The following is a 17,702-nucleotide window of genomic DNA, read 5'->3' as shown; positions in this document are numbered from 1 at the left end:
GAGCATCAGAGGCGTCCGCATCAAGATGATCAGGACATTATGGCCGTAGAAGTCGGAATTCGCCTACCCAATAAAATATCGCAGCGAATAAGCCAAAAGTTTCCGAGGGCTAGTTAGATAAACATCAGAATCGTCGCAACCCCCCCCCCCCCCTTCCCAGTTACGCTCATTAATGTTCATGTCCAGGGAGTTTGGTAGCCAGCGGAAGTGTTTGAAGTCAGAAGAGTGTTCCGGCAGACACTCTGTAGCCATTCTGGACGTGTCGGGTGTCGCATTGTCCTCCTGGAAGTGCCCAAGCCCGTCGGAATGCACAATGGACATGAATGGATGCGGGTGATCAGACATGATGCTTTCGTTCGTGTCAGCTGTCAGAGTCGTATCTAGACGTACCAGGGGTCCCATATCACTCCAACTGCACACGCCCCACACCTCCACCAGCTTGAACAGTCCGCTGCTGACGTGCAGTGTCCATGGATTCATGAGGTTGTCTCCATATCCGGTAGATACAATTTAAAACGAGAGTGGGCCAACCAGGCAACATGTCTTCAGTCATCTACAGTCCAATGTCGGTGTTGACGGGCCCAGGCGAGGCGTAAAGCTTTGTGTCCTGCAGTCGTCAAGGGTACACGAGTGGGCCTTCGGCTCCGAAAGCTCATATCGATAATGTTTCGTTGAATGGTTCGCACGCTGACTCTTGCTGAAGGGCCAGCGTTGAAATCTGCAGCAATTTGCGGAAGGATTGCACTTCTGTCACGTTCAACAATTTTCTTCAGTCGTCGTTGGACCTGTTCTTGCAGGATCTTTTTCCGGCCGTAGCAATAATTTGTTGAGTGGGAAAATCCCCACTTCATCGCTATCCCAGGGATGCTGTGTCCCATCGCTCCTGCGCCGACGGTAACACCACGTTCAGACTCACTTAAATCTTGATAACCTGCCATTGTAGTAGCAGTAACCATGTAATAACTGCGCCAGACGCTTGTTGTGTTATACAGGCACTGCCGACCGCAGCGCCGTATTCTGCCCGTTTACATATCTCCGTACTTGAATACGCACTCCTATACCAGTTTCTTTGCGGCTTCAGTGTATTTCAAAGTGGTGCAAAGTTTGCCAACTTGCTTTAAATGCTCAGAAATATAAAACTGTACGTTTCTCGTCTGTTGGTCTTACTTGGAAGACTCTCCCAAGAAATGGGAATGTGTTCTGTCCCATATGTTCTCAATAACATGAATGTGGCGAGGAGCAGGTTGTTCAGACTCGATACAATGGTGCATCGCCTCCTGCTCCTCGCCCGGAATGCACCTGCAAGCCATTCTCTGCCGCTATTCCGAGAAACCTCGGGCGCTTTTCATTTAAATGCGTGCGAGCGTGTGCTATGCTCATTTGTTCAACGAAACACCGGGGAAGAGAAGGGACTGTTTGCCCCGAGCCGATTAGCATGCATGCGGCGGCGTGGCGGCGTTTTCAGGGCGGACGGCCGCGGGCGCTTGTCTCGCCGTGCTCTGCCCAGAGTTTGCCGTGTAAGGCGCGCTCCCGTACCCCCTCATCGCGCTGCAAGCACAGTCGGAATGCACACTGCGGCAGTCCGTCATTCCGCACGGAATAACTACACGCCGACGCTCTTTGCTTTGCTTCCTGGTGCTGCGTACTATTCCGCCCGAAAGGCCGCGAGGTGTCTGCTGGAGACGAAATTTATGGGACAGCCAGGAAGTCATGTTGCATCCAAGTGGGTGTTAGTTCGTTGGTGGCTTCTCACTTACAGTGTTTTAACGAAAATAGCAGCTGGTCACTGAGAAGTAAATTGCACTAGATGTATGACCACAGATAATGAGCGACTGACTACCAGTCAGTAAAAGATGCCTCGTTACAGCTTCCTGCTGTATTGCAGACAGGTCCTTGATTTTCAGGACCACTGACAAGGCAATTCTTAATCTGAACACACTATGAGGAACCGATGACCTAGCAGTTTTGTCCCTCTCCCCCCCCCCTTTCTTTAAAGCAACCAGCCAACACTTACTTGTATTGATGCAGACACCAGGCAGGAACGGCAAGAAGAGCGAAACTTCTTTATTTAAATGAGTGTGTCTGTACTTAAATTGCAGAATGATTGAGAAGATGAAATTTCTACGTTATTTGATTGTGAAACAGCCGAGTAAAACTGAGCGTACTGGCCTACTTTCTCTTTACTTTTTCTTATCATGTCAACACTGACCCACAATATTCCAGCGCAACGCAATCTGACTGCTCAAAAAAAAAAATTACAACCTGACTTCAAATAATTAATTCAAAAGAATGGCCCTGACTAACAATAACCTATACATTTCATTAAGCACTTACCTCACAAAAATCTTCATTACGCGAACTACTGCAATACAGTAAGCGTCAATACTGCCAGCTAAATAAAAGATTCTAACTGCTAAAGCCATGTGGTTATCACAGGAAAGATTTTGTTGCAAACCAAATAATGTATTTTGTTACCTTGATAATGAGACATCCAGTTCAAACACGAATATAAATCGTCATTGAGATTTATGCGGGGGAGGGGTGATGCAGTCCCATTTAGAAACCAGATCACCAACGATAAGCTAATATGATATAGGAATTGGATTAAAGCAGGGTGTGGCGCCACGATCACTGTTGTCCGTGGCCAGTGCTCTATTAGTTAATCCTGCACAACAGATATTCCGTTCGAAAACAAATGTTGCATAAATGGTTTAATTCTATGCAGGAACTCCTTTTGTGCGCTGATAGGATATCGATATCGTCATATTACGAAACAGAAATGGAGTTGAATACCTTTTTTTTTTATTAAATTTATCCATTGTAAATATTCAGCAATTCGGTTGTATACAGGGTGTTCCAAGCGCAATGGTCAGTATTCAGGGATATCAAAGAAACGATCATTCGAACAAAAAACTTCAGTAAAAATGGGCTCTAACATTACCTTGAGAGCTATGGCTCTGAGCACTATGGGACTTAACTTCTGAGGTGATCAGTCCCCTAGAACTTAGAACTACTTAAACCTAACTAACCTAAGGACATCACACACATCCATGCCCGAGGCAGGATTCGAACCTGCGACCGTAGCGGTCACGCGGTTCCAGACTGTAGCGCCTAGAACCGCTCGGCCACTCCTGCCGGCGAGAGCTATGATCACTACATCTTCGATAGTGTGAAAGAAATCTCTTCTGTTGCAAGCTCTTTGCTTTCCCTAATTTGGAAGGTAGTTGTATGGACCAGAAAAAGAAAAAAAATCCAGTTAACATGGGTTCTAATGTGCACACCTTAAGAGTTACGATCACTTTGCTCATCTTCGCTATTGTGAAAGACATCTCTTCTACTGAACAAGTGTTATTAGGTCTTAGCCGGTCGGGGTGGCCGAGCGCTTCTAGGCGCTACAGTCTGGAACCGCGCGACCGCTATGGTCGCAAGTTCGAATCCTGCCTCGGACATGGATGTGTGTGTTGTCCTTAGGTTAGTTAGGTTTAAGTAGTTCTAAGTTCTAGGGGATTGATGACCTCAGAAGTTAAGTCCCATAGTGCTCAGAGCCATTTGAACCAATAGGTCTTAAGGTACGCATTTTTTAGCCCATGGTTACTAAGCCTTTTCTAGCTTTGTATAATAATTCCTGTCACATCCCCGAATTCTGGTAATTTCTCCTGGACATCCCGTATTATAAATTATATTTTTAACTCCGTAAGCACACCGAGCGAGGTGGCGCAGTGGTTAGCACACTGGACTCGCATTCGGGAGGACGACGGTTCAATCCCGTCTCCGGCCATCCTGATTTAGGTTTTCCGTGATTTCCCTAAACCGCTTCAGGCAAATGCCGGGATGGTTCCTTTGAAAGGGCAAGGCCGATTTCCTTCCCCATCCTTCCCTTACCCGAGCTTGCGCTCCGTCTCTAATGACCTCGTTGTCGACGGGACGTTAAACACTAATCTCCTCCTCCTCCACTCCGTAAGCACAAGATAAAGTTGATGCGCTATGCAGAGTAGGCACACTGCTTCAGGGAAAGATAGTGGCCGTCTCGTAAGCGATTTTATTTTATTTATTTTAGTCTCAGGTCAAGCAAGGGGTATAATGACCCGTTGCTACTTCTTACTGTCACCACCATATAATTTGAATATGTTGCATAGTACCTCGTCCAAGTACCCGCAATGAGAACGCCACTCTCGGCCTCTCTGGCGGTACTTGTTTCAGTATAAATTGCAGACTGCGGCAGACATTAAGGAGGTTTCCCATTATTCCTGTTGCAGGCTCTGAAGCGCGGACAGGAGGAGAGCGACCTTGAGCGCATCCAGGACCTGTTCCCGAACGACTGCCTGCGTCTGTACGACAAGGATGCCCTCACCATGGTAAGTGCCGACACCATACGGAAGCGCCAGTAACGCCTTTTGCCTTCATTGGTAACGCAGTTCTTTACCTGTAATTACTTACGAGCTAAGCCAGCTAAGCAAGACCCTTACTCATGAATTGAGCTTTGGAGGCAGATGTCGGATTCCAGCATTGTGTTCTGAGAAAGATTCGAGTGCTGAATAAGGAGGACCGATGCGACTGTTAAAAATCTTTATTCAGACCCCCGATCGGTTTCGCCGACTATATTTGCATCATCAGGTGTTTATTTATTTGTACACAGATGTATAAAATAACTTTGGCAATGTCAGGTCATGGAAAACAAAACGGTTAGATTTGTATCTACTTACAGACAGTACATGAAAAAGACATATTTAAAACCTGTCAAGAAGTACATCAACCCAACATTCTCATCAAATTGTAAGTAAGGTTCCACTATCACTGCTTTAAAACATTTATCGATTATTACGACAAATGTTTCGAAATATTTCGAATTTCAAGTACCGGGTGATCAAAAAGTCACTATAAATTTGAAAACTGAATAAATCACGGAATAATGTTGATAGAGGGGTACAAATTGACACACATGCTTGGAATGACATGGGGTTTTATTAGAACCAAAATAATACAAACGTTCAAAAAATGTCCGACAGATGGCGCTTCATCTGATCAGAATAGCAATAATTAGCATAACAATGTAAGACAAAGCAAAGATGATTATCTTTACAGGAAATTCTCAATATGTCCACCATCATTCCTCAACAATAGCTGTAGGCGAGGAATAATGTTGTGAACAGCACTGTAGAGAATGTCCGGAGTTATGGTGAGGCATTGGCGTCGGATGTTGTCTTTCAGCATCCCTAGAAATGTCAATCGATCACGATACACTTGCGACTTCAGGTAACCCCAAAGCCAATAATCGCACGGACTGAGGTATGGGGACCTGGGAGACCAAGCATGAAGAAAGTGGCGGCTAAGCACACGATCATCACCAAACGACGCGCGCAAGAGATCTTTCACGCGTCTAGCAATACTTTTTTTTTCCTTCTAATAAAACCCCATGTCATTCCAAGCATGTGAGTCAATTTTTACCTCTCTATCTACATTATTCCGAGGGTTATTAAGTTTTCAAATTTATACTGACTTTTTGATCACCCGGTACGTCTACGTTGTCCCGATATGTGTATAACATCTGTTGTGACTGTATCTAGTGACTGTTCCCGTTATATTACACGCGAAATTTTAAAATATTGATTTCAAGTCGATTTTGTGTTGTTTTATACAGCGTGGCGTAATATTTTGATACGAATTCTACATATTTCCAATAATTATTTGACAGTTCACGCCATATATGTTTTATATTTACATGGTAACATGGAAACAGAAAAGATTGTAACAACTACAGAGGTATCTGTTTAATCAGCGTTGTGGGTAAAATCTTCTCAGGTATTGTTGAAAGGAAAGTGCGAGTATTAGTTGAGGACCAATTGGATGAAAATCAGTGTAGGTCTAGGCCTCTTAGAGGTTGTCAGGACCAGATCTTTAGCTTACGGCAAATAATGGAGAAGTGTTATGAGTGGAACAGGGAATTGTATCTATGCTTTATAGATCTAGAAAAGGCATATGACCGGGTTCCTAGGAGGAAGTTAATGTCTGTTCTACAAGATAATGGAATAGGAGGCAAACTTTTGCAAGCAATTAAAGGTCTTTACATGGATAGTCAGGCAGCAGTTAGAGTTGACGGTAAATTGAGTTCATGGTTCAGAGTAGTTTCAGGGGTAAGACAAGGCTGCAACCTGTCTCCACTGTTGTTCATATTATTTATGGATCATATGTTGAAAACAATAGACTGGCTGGGTGAGATTAAGATATGTGAACACAAAATAAGCAGTCTTGCATATGCGGATGACTTAGTTTTGATGGCAGATTCGATTGAAAGTTTGCAAAGTAAAATTTCAGAGCTAGATCAGAAATGTAAGGACTATGGTATGAAGATTAGCATCTCCAAAACGAAAGTAATGTCAGTGGGAAAGAAATATAAACAGATTGAGTGCCAAATAGGAGGAACAAAGTTAGAACAGGTGGACGGTTTCAAGTACTTAGGATGCATATTCTCACAGGATGGCAACATAGTGAAAGAACTGGAAGAGAGGTGTAGCAAAGCTAATGCAGTGAGCGCTCAGCTACGATCTACTCTCTTCTGCAAGAATGAAGTCAGTACCAAGACTAAGTTATCTGTGCACCGTTCAATCTTTCGACCAACTTTGTTGTATGGGAGCGAAAGCTGGGTGGATTCAGGTTACCTTATCAACAAGGTTGAGGTTACGGATATGAAAGTAGCTAGGATGATTGCAGGTACTAGTAGATGGGAACAATGGCAGGAGGGTGTCCACAATGAGGAAATCAAAGAAAAACTGGGAATGAACTCTATAGATGTAGCAGTCAGGGCGAACAGGCTTAGATGGTGGGGTCATGTTACACGCATGGGAGAAGCAAGGTTACCCAAGAGACTCATGGATTCAGCAGTAGAGGGTAGGAGGAGTCGGGGCAGACCGAGGAGAAGGTACCTGGATTCGGTTAAGAATGATTTTGAAGTAATAGGTTTAACATCAGAAGAGGCAGCAATGTTATGACTGAATAGGGGATCATGGACGAACTGTATAAGGGGGGCTATGCTCCAGACTGAACGCTGAAAGGCATAATCAGTCTTAAATGATGATGATGATGGTAACAGACTATGTTTCTATGTAAATATAAAACATCTATGGCGTGAACTGCCAAAAAATTACAGAAAATATGTACCGTAACGTATCAAAATCTTACTCCACGCTGTGTAAAGCAGCACAAAATCGACGTGAAATCGATATTTCAGAATTTAACGTGAAATATAACGAGAATAGTCACCAGATACAATCACACCAGATGTTTTATACAAGCCAAGACAACGTAGACATATCACACAACACGTTTTGTATAAGCCAGGACAACGTAGTCGTATTTCGAAATGGAAATATTCCGAAACAGCTGTCGTAGTAATCAGTAAATGTTTTAAGTAGTGTCACTGGAAACTAACAATGTCCTCTCGAGACATAAATTTCATTGCAGTCATCAAGAAACTAATTCTCATGAAGGTATTTAAAATTTCTATCTCGCAAATGTGTGAACTTCCATAAATAAAAATTGGGGCTAAGGTCACCCCGAAGCCTAACAAAGAACCCAGTAAACAAGTCTAAAGCAGGACCCCGGCAGATATTAAATTAATAATTTATAAACATATTCCGCAAAAGATCAGTCGTTTCTCTATCACGGTTTAATACTCATGGCAGACCCGAACTTTCGTGTGTCGTTCCTCTACTCGTAACTTCCGATTAATGTTATTTCCGTACAGGGCAGACATTTTAAGTCGCAGGCCCGGTATCGTCCGATAAATACGAAATTTCAGTGCCTTGGTCATGCATGCATGTTCGAAGGAACATTGCACCGTACTTCTTCACTACGCAGGTAGCGCAGTTTCGAGTTCGTTGGCCGATACCGTACCTGCAGTTAACGAATAAAATGTCTCCCGTGTGCGGGAATAACATTAATAGGATGTGCGAGTATGGGCGTGACACATGGACGACGACGTATGGAAGTCTGTGTCTGGCCGTGAATCGTGCACGGATAACCGAAGCGGTTAAGGCGCCCACACGCGTAAAGCGGAAAATGTAGGTTCGAGTCCCGATCCAGAACAAACTTTGATTGTAGTCATTCCATTATACAGATGGAGGTGATTCATATTCGTAACTGCGAATACATTTCATATCAGTATTTATCTAGTCGGGTGCAGGTAACCTTCAGGCTATTTCTGGTAACCCCAGGTGCAGGTGCTTATACAAATGAAATGGCACAATTTACGTTTACATTAATACTCCGCAAGCCACCCAACGGTGTGTGGCGGAGGGCACTTTACGTGCCACTGTCATTGCTTCCCTTTCCTATTCCAGCGGGACGAACAACTGCCGGAAAGCCTCCGTGCGCGCTCGAATCTCTCTAATTCTACATACGTGATCTCCTCGGGAGATATAAGTAAGGGGAAGCAATATATTCGATACCTCATCCAGAAACGCACCCTCTCGAAACCTGGACAAGAAGCTACACCGCGATGCAGAGCGCCTCTCTTGCAGAGTCTGCCACTTGAGTTTCCTAAACATCTCCGTAACGCTATCACGGTTACCAAATAACCCTGTGACGAAACGCGCCGCTCTTCTTTGGATCTTCTCTGTCTCCTCTGTCAACCCGACCTGGTACGGATCCCACACTGATGAGCAATACTCAAGTATAGGTCGAACGAGTGTTTTGTAAGCCACCTCCTTTGTTTATGGACTACATTTTCTAAGGACTCTCCCAATGAATCTCAACCTGGCACCAGCCTTACCAACAATTAATTTTATATTATCATTCCACTTCAAATCGTTCCGTACGCATACTCCCAGATATTTTACAGAAGTAACTGCTACCAGTGTTTGTTCCGCTATCATATAATCGTACGATAAAGGATCCTTCTTTCTGTGTGTTCGCAATACATTACATTTGTCTATGTTAAGGGTCAGTTGCCACTCCCTGCACCAAGTGCCTATCCGCTGCAGATCTTCCTGCATTACGCTGCAATTTTCTAATGCTGCAACTTCTCTGTATACTACAGCATCATCCGCGAAAAGCAGCATGGAACTTCCGACACTATCTACTAGGTCATTTATATATATTGTGAAAAGCAATGGTCCCATAACACTCTCCTGTGGCAAGCCAGAGGTTACTTTAACGTCTGTAGACGTCTCTCCATTGAGAACAACATGCTGTATTCCGTTTGCTAAAAACTCTTCAATCCAGCCACACAGCTGGTCTGATATTTCGTAGGCTCTTACTTTATCAGGCGACTGTGCGGAACTGTATCGAACGCCTTCCGGAAGTCAAGGAAAATGGCATCTACCTGGGAGCCTGTATCTAATATTTTCTGGGTCTCATGAATGACTTACTAGTCTCATACAGATATGATTTTATGTATATAGACTGAATCGGCAAGTGAAAATACGTACCAAGGCCGGCACTCGAACCCGGGTCTCCTGCATAGTACTAGGCAGGTATATTGTGGGGTGTGCTGTGGGAGTCAGTTGACGCCAGGAAGTACGCGATGTTGGCGACGAGGTGGCATATTCGTGGAGACACGCCGTGGTGCCGGGTCTGACGCAGGCGCCTCCCTCAGCATGACGCCCACGCTTCCATTGAGCGCCCCTCGCCGGCCACGTCCGCCGCGGCAGGGCGCGGCGCCGCCTCCGATAGAGAGATCCAGCGTCGCGGTGGGTGGGCCCAGACACAAGAGAGCTCTTCCTTGTTCTTACGAGCGCCGCGCGCTCCGGGAACTGGCGCCAGTGGACGCGCAAGAAACCCGCGGCGCGGCAAGAATGCCACCACAGAGCGCTCGCTGCCCGTAGTTCTGCACCTCGGCCGCTACGTGCGAATGGGCGCCGGCGGGCGTTGACGCACCGTCGATCAATCGGTCGTTAGCGGCGGTACTGTCTGGCCCGCCCGAGTTCATCGTCCGCTGTGATGCGATTTGTTTGTTGGGCTGTGCGCAAACGAGACAGAAGGCTCGCTTAGTTTTGTTGCCTTGACAGCTGCTGTAGCGCTATGATAAGTTGCTGTCGAACGTAAAGCCTTGTGGGAGTGAAACGCTGCTAAAGCCGCGGGGAAAAATGTTAGTTCCACAAGGCTCCATGTTAGGTCCACGACTAGTTTTGATAGCGTGTGCGTGATAGCGGCGCGCTGTCACCTCAGCCATTTGACATCTAGATTAACGCTTCCTCCTGATTCTCGATGGATCACAGCCCACATGCACTTCCCCTAATACGTCTTCTTCTTCAGTGCGTTCCTGATCCATCTGTTTGTGCGTGCTAACTGTCCAGCTAATTCCGACACGCAGATTTGCATTATTGGGCGAGTAAAGCCCAATTTCTGTAAGGGTTTCGTACTAAATGTCCACGCCAGACTGTCGAAGCCAAAGCTGATAAAATACGCTAAAAACTTTCCGTTTTAGTCACATTGGGAAACGTAATTATGAAAACTGTAGTTGCCCATTTTTACTCTCTCTCTCTCTCTCTCTCTCTCTCTCACACACACACACACACACACACACACACACACACACACACACACACACACACACACCTCTGAAGCATTCGGGGTGATTACTTAATTTTGTGGCCGACGTACAGTACACAGAAACAGTCGTATGTGTAAGTAAAACCATTCCTGTGTAACGCACACCTCTAAGACCTGTCCGGGAATATAAAATCACAATGGCGGCAGGTGGTGTCAGGCGTTCCCCAAGGCTCAGTACTAGGTCCCATACTCTTCTCTCTATATGTCAATGAAGTGTTATCGGTTCTGACTTATTGCAAATATCATATGTATGCTGACGACCTTCAGTTGTATCTAAGTGCGAAACCAAGCAATCTTAAGAAAGCTATTGAAAATTTCAGTACTGATCTCGATGCACTATCAAAATGGGCACAGGCCATAAGACTAAAACTAAACCCATCTAAAACCCAAGCGGTACTTGTTGGGCACTCTAAGCTCATTAGCCCAAAACATCGGAAATCCGTACCATCTCTTATCCTAAATGGAACAAATATTAACTTCTCTCCCTCAGCAAAGAGTTTGGGAGTAATAATAGATGAAAATCTAAGTTGGACAGAGCACGTAACTGCAGTGTGCAAAAAAGCATCAGCATCCCTTCATGTCCTACAAAAATATAAAAAAACTCTTCCCTTTCGATCTGAAAAAGAAATTAGTACAAACGCTTATACTCCCTATCATTGACTACAGCGATATTATCCTACAAGGCCTCTCTCAGGAAAACTCGCGGCGTCTGGAACTGGTCATGAATGCCTGCGTCTCTTTGATCACATATCACCAGCATATGCAAAATTGTCCTGGCTGCGTGCAGACAAACGCAGAGATTTCCATACACTCTGTCTCATCTACTGCCTTATAAATGTACACTGTCCCTCATCTCTCTCTCCTCGTCCTTAACGCTTATGTCGGAACAACATGACAAAAACACACGTTCCCATCATAATAAAATCCTCTCTGTTCCACTGCATCGCTCAGTCACCTTCTCCAAGTCCTTTACAGTAGCGGGAACCCGACTCTGGAATAACCTCTCTCGTTATGTTAGAGAACTTAAAAACAAGTCGGACTTCAAAAAACAATGTCGTATCTACTTAAGCAACAGTAATGCCTTCCTCTGTACACGAATGCACTTCACCTCATTACTTCCCTCTTTCCCCCTCCTTAAATCTCCCTCCCCCAAAACTCGCTATACTAGTAAACATCTACTTTACACACCAAGATATTAATGTACATCTGCACAAATCTTCATTACTATCGCCAATTTTTCTCATGTTTATCATTATTATTTGATTTTTTTACTGTTACTATTATTGCTTTTATCATAATTTGTATGTATAGCACCTGTTGTAAAAATACTGCCAGTACTTACTTTATTAGGTCTTAGTCATTACTCTTTATTCATATTGTGACTAGAGTAACCTAATTTTCTTATTTAAAGTATTGTCACGATGTAACTCTGATGTGTGAAATGCTGCATGTGTGGAACACTGGTCCGATGTAAGAGAGGGCCTGATGGCCCTAATCTGATCAGGTTAAATAAATAAATATATGCTTAGAGGAGTAAGCATTGAAACTGAAGATATGAAAACATTGTCGAGGCAGATTTCACAAGTCGATAACTTGCAGCGATAAGGTTTTGTGATGCACGTAACTAAGATTACTAGCTAACCATTGTCTCATAAGCCGTGAATGAATTTAGTATGCATCGCCATGTAAATATAGTTCGCCATCTGCGCAAAGCGTTTCCTGTTTACTGACGCTGGCGAAATGTGGGAAAGTCTCTCAGCGTAATGTGGTATCTTATCTGCCCTTCCAGTGGTGTAGCATTTCCTCTGTGACTGTTTATCTCCCTGATACGTTTGCATACATGTTCCATTAACTCACCACCTACTAAACGGATGTATTACGTAGATTTAAAATTTTTTCTTGTCACAGGAGCGGAAGTTGTAGATACTGTAATATAAAACTCCGTACCAAGTTGACTAAGCTTTAAAGATAGCACAACAAACTTCCAAGGTTTCATTTCATCCGCTACGTATTTATCGATTTTTCTATTTGGTGCTTACGAGAGCGATATTTCTGCGCAGTAACTTTCACTGTGTTGATCGTTAACGTCGTTGAGAGAAATACCAAATATAAAAGCGTAATAAATGTGAGCAGTGTTCTACGCCAGCCTTGCTTTTAGACTCTTCTCTTAAAAAGTCACAGTTGACTAACTCTAAGTACCAAGCATCCACTCCCTTACCGCTGTCGTGGGGTGTGAACTTGTACCAGCGCCTTCCTCCTCATTATTATGTCCAGTTGAGGTGAATACAGAATCCTTCAGTAACTTGCCATTTCAATTCGTTGGAAAGCCACAATTATTTGACGAACTCATTCGGCTGGGAACCGATCAAATTATAGTTTTTTAGTTGTGTGTGTGTGTGTGTGTGTGTGTGTGTGTGTGTGTGTGTGCGCGCGCGCTTGTTTCCTCACAGAACTGTGTGTAGCAATTTTTTGTTCCTAGTCTTAGGTTCCTCAAGTTTATACACTAACTCATAAAGAAAAGGAAGTCTGATTGCACAAAAGCTAGCAGGCGAAATTAATATCTGGTGTTCAACAACAGTGATCTCGTATATGTTTGGGTAGTATGCGCACCTCGTATGCACTCTCTAATGAAATTAGTCATAAATAATCCATCATTAGAATAAAATATCTCATTTGTTATTCATTAGTACGGCTGTCACTTGCTCAGAAATGAGTTCAATAACAGGAAGAAAGAACTATCTTCTGTAATTTGCACAATAAAGTAAAATGTTTGACAAGCAGCAAAGCTAATTCTAAAGGTAGTCCTGGATAACTCCTATTTGATAGACAAATAGTTAATGAAACTCTGGTATCATTCGTACTGCAGTAGAAAAATATTGTTTTCCTTATGCTTGAGATCCACAGTTTTTAACATCTCTGAGACTGTCTGCTACTTGATTTTTAAATGTCTTTTTCGTCACTATTAGCCAGTTTCAACCAGATAATCAGCAGCAAGTGCTATGAACATGTAATCATATCTTTTCTAACACTAGATCGTACATACAGTCAAAAAAATTCAAAAAACAACATATGCCAGTTGTTTTATTCTTGACTGCGTGTAGAATCTGTCAGAAAAGATCACGGTTTTGTTTAGAGTTGTGGTTCAGTTCACACGCGAATGCAGCCTTTCTCGAGTAGCACGGATGAATTCTTCTCGGAAAATATTTTCGTTTCAGAGCGATGTCTCTGAAGCGAAAGCATCATCTCAAGACGTCGTTCCAAAACGAAGGTATTGCTCGGCTGATTACCACAGAAAATTTACTTGTGTTTCCGTTGTAAGATGAACAGTGAGAGAGATTAATATGTTTATTTTATTAAATTTAAGACACTGTGCTATTTAATTTCCTGTAAATGCACAACACTTAGCCATGCTTACAAACAAATGTATATGAGTAGTCCATAACATGATTTGTTCCATGTCATATCAACAGAAATATTACAAATGTAAGTAACTGGCTGGACTTCAGCATGACTTAGGCCTTTTCTGTTAGTACTCGACTGCACCCATCCTGTGCAAGTGTGTGTGAGTGAGGCCGGCCGCGTGTGTTCCAGAAGATGAAAGGGCTGATCCGCAAGCGGTCGACGACGGCGGCGCGGCTGCAGCGCGCCCTGTCGGCCAAGGCGGCGAGGCCGTCGACGGGGAGCGAACCCAGCTCCCCCCAGCAGCAGCCGCAGCCGCGCGACAAGCGCCAGTTCCTCATGGAGGCTCCCGTCACCTTCACAACGGTCAGTACCAGCCCGCTCCGCTGCCTCTCAAAGCACAATAAAATCTGCGTTTTCTACGTGCTGCAGCAACCACACATAAAGACGCGAAAGTACTGTAATTGTTAAATACTTTTTTTTTTGTCATCAGTCTTCGGACTGATCTGAGGCGGCCCTCCACAACTTCCTCTCCTTTTTCAACCTCCTTATCTCAGCAGGACTAACACCCAAAGTCATCGATCTATTTGCTGTTTGTATTTCAGTCTCTCTTCCCCTACAGCTTTTGCTCTCTTCGGCTTCCTCTTGGGCCAAGGAAGTTAACCTTTGATGTCTTAACGCTTGCCCTGTCATCTTGCACTTGCTTTTGCACAGGTGTCTTTCCCTTTCCTTGTAGATTCTGCAAAGAACCACATCATTTCTTACCTTATCAGTCCACTTAATTTTTCATCATCCTTCTGTAACAACACATCTCAAACCCTTCTGTTCTCTTTCATCCTGGCTTAAACATAGTGTACAATTCATTTAAATTCAACGTTATACTCCATACATAAATTTTGAGATATGTATTCGTCAAATGAAGCCCTATGATTGATACTAAAAAGCTCCCTTTTACCGAGGAACGTCCTAGGTAGGCGTGCTAATCGTCTTCTTATACTCCCGTAGCTTCGTCCATCAGGAATTACACTACAGAAAGCGGAGAATGTGTTTACGTTGGTTTAAACATCATAGACAGCTCTAAAAAAGCCATCATTTAATTAAAAAATAATACTTGTAACGTTGTTATAGTACTCGGTTCCATTTCTGTTAAGGCACAGACAATACAGAAGTCATATGGAGTACAGACATGGAAAGAAACGCATCTGCTGTTCTGGAACTCTGTGATTCAGGTCCTGTGATTGTTATCCTTCTTCTTATTCATTATCTGCATCATTAGCTAAATCTTTATCTTCATTTTCTTAGTTAACATAGATACCACCACCACCACCACCACCACCACCACCACTAAACTTATCACACACATTGTAATTGGAATAGTTCTCACTACCATGACCACGTCCACCATCATGTACAAATGTTCAGCCCACTTTATCGACCTTCTTTGAGCAGTAATAAAATGTTCCACCTCTGACACTGAATTAAAGGAGTTTGCAGAAAAAAGCGCCAACCCTCATTCTAGTAACGATTAGTATAATCACGTTATTTTTCGGGTGCCTAAAGTACTGGTACCAAGAAATACCTTGCGTACTGTTAGAAAGTGATGCCTTATATATAAATTTTTTGTCTTATTGTCATTGTCCTTGAATTTAACCAAATTAGCATGCAGTAACTCAAAATACGCTGGATCACTGGGTCCCGAGTTCGATTCCCAGCCGGATCGGGGATCTTTTTCCGCCCGGGGACTGGATGTTTGTGCTGTCATCATTATTTCATAATCATTCGGGAAAGTTGCGAGACTTGGGAATTTGTACGGGCATTAACCAAATATCATCATCAAAATACGCTCCTTTGGATCAGCACTTTCTTCCGTTGTCACCTTAAATTTATGTCCCACATTGTGTGTTACGAAAGATATCTTCCATCTCCCTCTGTAGTTTGAAATGAAATATTTACATTAGCTACATGAATGCATTTCTGAGGCACCAAGTATTTTTGTTCCTTCGGAAACTTATTTTATACAAGTTTTCGAGAAGTATCTTGCCTGTGCTACCTGCAGATTTTTAATACATCGTGGAATACTATTTACATAAAGCGTGAATGCCGACAGAGTTTCGGTTTGGAAGGACCGCAGTTACAATACTCATCGTATTTCCTGTTATGTTGGATTATCAAATTTAGCTTTACTAACTTCTACTGTATTCCTTCTGTCCAAGTTATGGTGCCATTCATTGGAGCATGTAGACCCCCCTCACGCCTAGACGCCAGCAAACAAATTCTGATGCTTAGCGTGCTTTTAAAAGCAGGAGAAGGGACGACGCAACCGAACATCGGCAGCACAGACTTAAAAAGAGGGAAACGATGGCGTCTGGCGTCCCCTGTCAGCGTGAGACACTAGCCGGACCGAGGAAACGTGTTCGGAATGGGGCATTCTTCCCAGGGGAAACCAGGTGGCTGGCTGCAGCTCGTTCGGACGGACGTCAGCGCCTTATCTGGCCGACCTTTCGACTTGTCCGCCCGCTTTTTAGATGCCGATAGACGAGGCACACGTGTCGTTTCCCCGTGTTTTATAGACCGGCCACCGGCGTGGCGAGCAACCTGTTTTGTTTACATCCCGCGAGAGGCTGCCGGCGCCCTGGAGACCTGGCTGACGTCACAGCAGTAGGCCAGCCAATTAGGCGGAGCATTCTGTGACGTCAGTCGGGGTCGACACAGGAATAAATTACAGCCTTGCGCCACCAAAGCGACTCTGACGGTATCTCTGGGTGCATTTTATGTGAAAGGGTAGAGAGAGTCAGAGAGAGCCCGTGTTATGGTCTGCATATTACACTCCTCTCCTAGAATATTAATATGCCAAATATTTGGACAGAGAATTTAGCTACGGAGATGTACTTATAAAGCAACAAGCGCTCAGCCCATTCAGTTTCTCAGTTACTGAGGGATTTAAGTAATGTTACTGGATATTATTACCTCTCCCAGTCCTTTATTAGAACAAACAGTAATATTCTAGTTTTAAAGCCATGGTAACAACACTCCCCGCCCTTGAATAATGTCTGGTCTTTACTCTTTTGCTATGATCTACTGCAGATGGATATTAAGTCATTTTCATTTTGCTCTCTTCTCAAACTGTTCTCCGCGATGTTCCCTCTAATCACAAATCAGAATTCAGACCACTTAAACTGCGTTCATGCTTCAACAGCTGTCCATTAAATGGAGTGACTCAACTTGTGGTTAAATCAGTCAAAAGTAACTAGCTTAATTTTTCATTAGACAATTTTATAGGTGAGCTACTTGTCCGTGACGAGCTAACGGATGTTCCACTTGATTGGTGTAACGCATGTTAGTCGTTGGGTTTCGTTGACTATGAGAAGTTAGTTACAGACTCTTTACGTCAGTCTTTTGATTTTTGTCCACGATTAATGTGATGTTACGGTTGTGTTAAATTGTAAGATAAAATGGAGGCTTGACCACTCTCAATCCTAAAGAACTAATTACGATGTGCTTCGAAGGTGCCTTCTTAGTACAAGAAACTGCATATTGCATGGAAAGCGTTGACGAAAGTTTAACCAGGAAAAATCATAGTAACGTTACGTAGCTACTGTTGCATCATTATACAATGATCACACTGTTGTGAAGTGTTTTGCGTGGATAAACGTTTGTCAACGATTTCCGTGCAGTGCGAACTCTTGTTTCGAGATGAAACTGAGATGATTGTGATGTCAGGTACCTTCGAAACGCGTAAAAATTAGTGTTTTATC

At 43.6% G+C, this 17,702-nt stretch overlaps 1 protein-coding gene across 3 annotated transcripts in view; it reads left to right on the top strand.

The window, feature by feature from the left end:
• Positions 1 to 17,702, top strand: part of LOC126162766 (uncharacterized) — a 384,499-nt gene that overhangs the window by 313,931 nt on the left and 52,866 nt on the right. For 2 of the 3 annotated variants that reach the window (XM_049919458.1, XM_049919460.1), the window contains exons 3-4: positions 4,257 to 4,355; positions 14,140 to 14,313. In XM_049919458.1, the coding sequence (XP_049775415.1) occupies positions 4,257 to 4,355; positions 14,140 to 14,313 (273 nt within the window). The remainder of the gene's footprint in view (positions 1 to 4,256; positions 4,356 to 14,139; positions 14,314 to 17,702) is intronic. The other variant, XM_049919459.1, reaches the window with a different exon arrangement.

Source organism: Schistocerca cancellata, chromosome 2 (genome assembly GCF_023864275.1).
Source record: "Schistocerca cancellata isolate TAMUIC-IGC-003103 chromosome 2, iqSchCanc2.1, whole genome shotgun sequence".
Lineage (NCBI taxonomy): Eukaryota > Metazoa > Arthropoda > Insecta > Orthoptera > Acrididae > Schistocerca > Schistocerca cancellata.
This window is presented reverse-complemented; position numbering and strand designations above follow the sequence as displayed.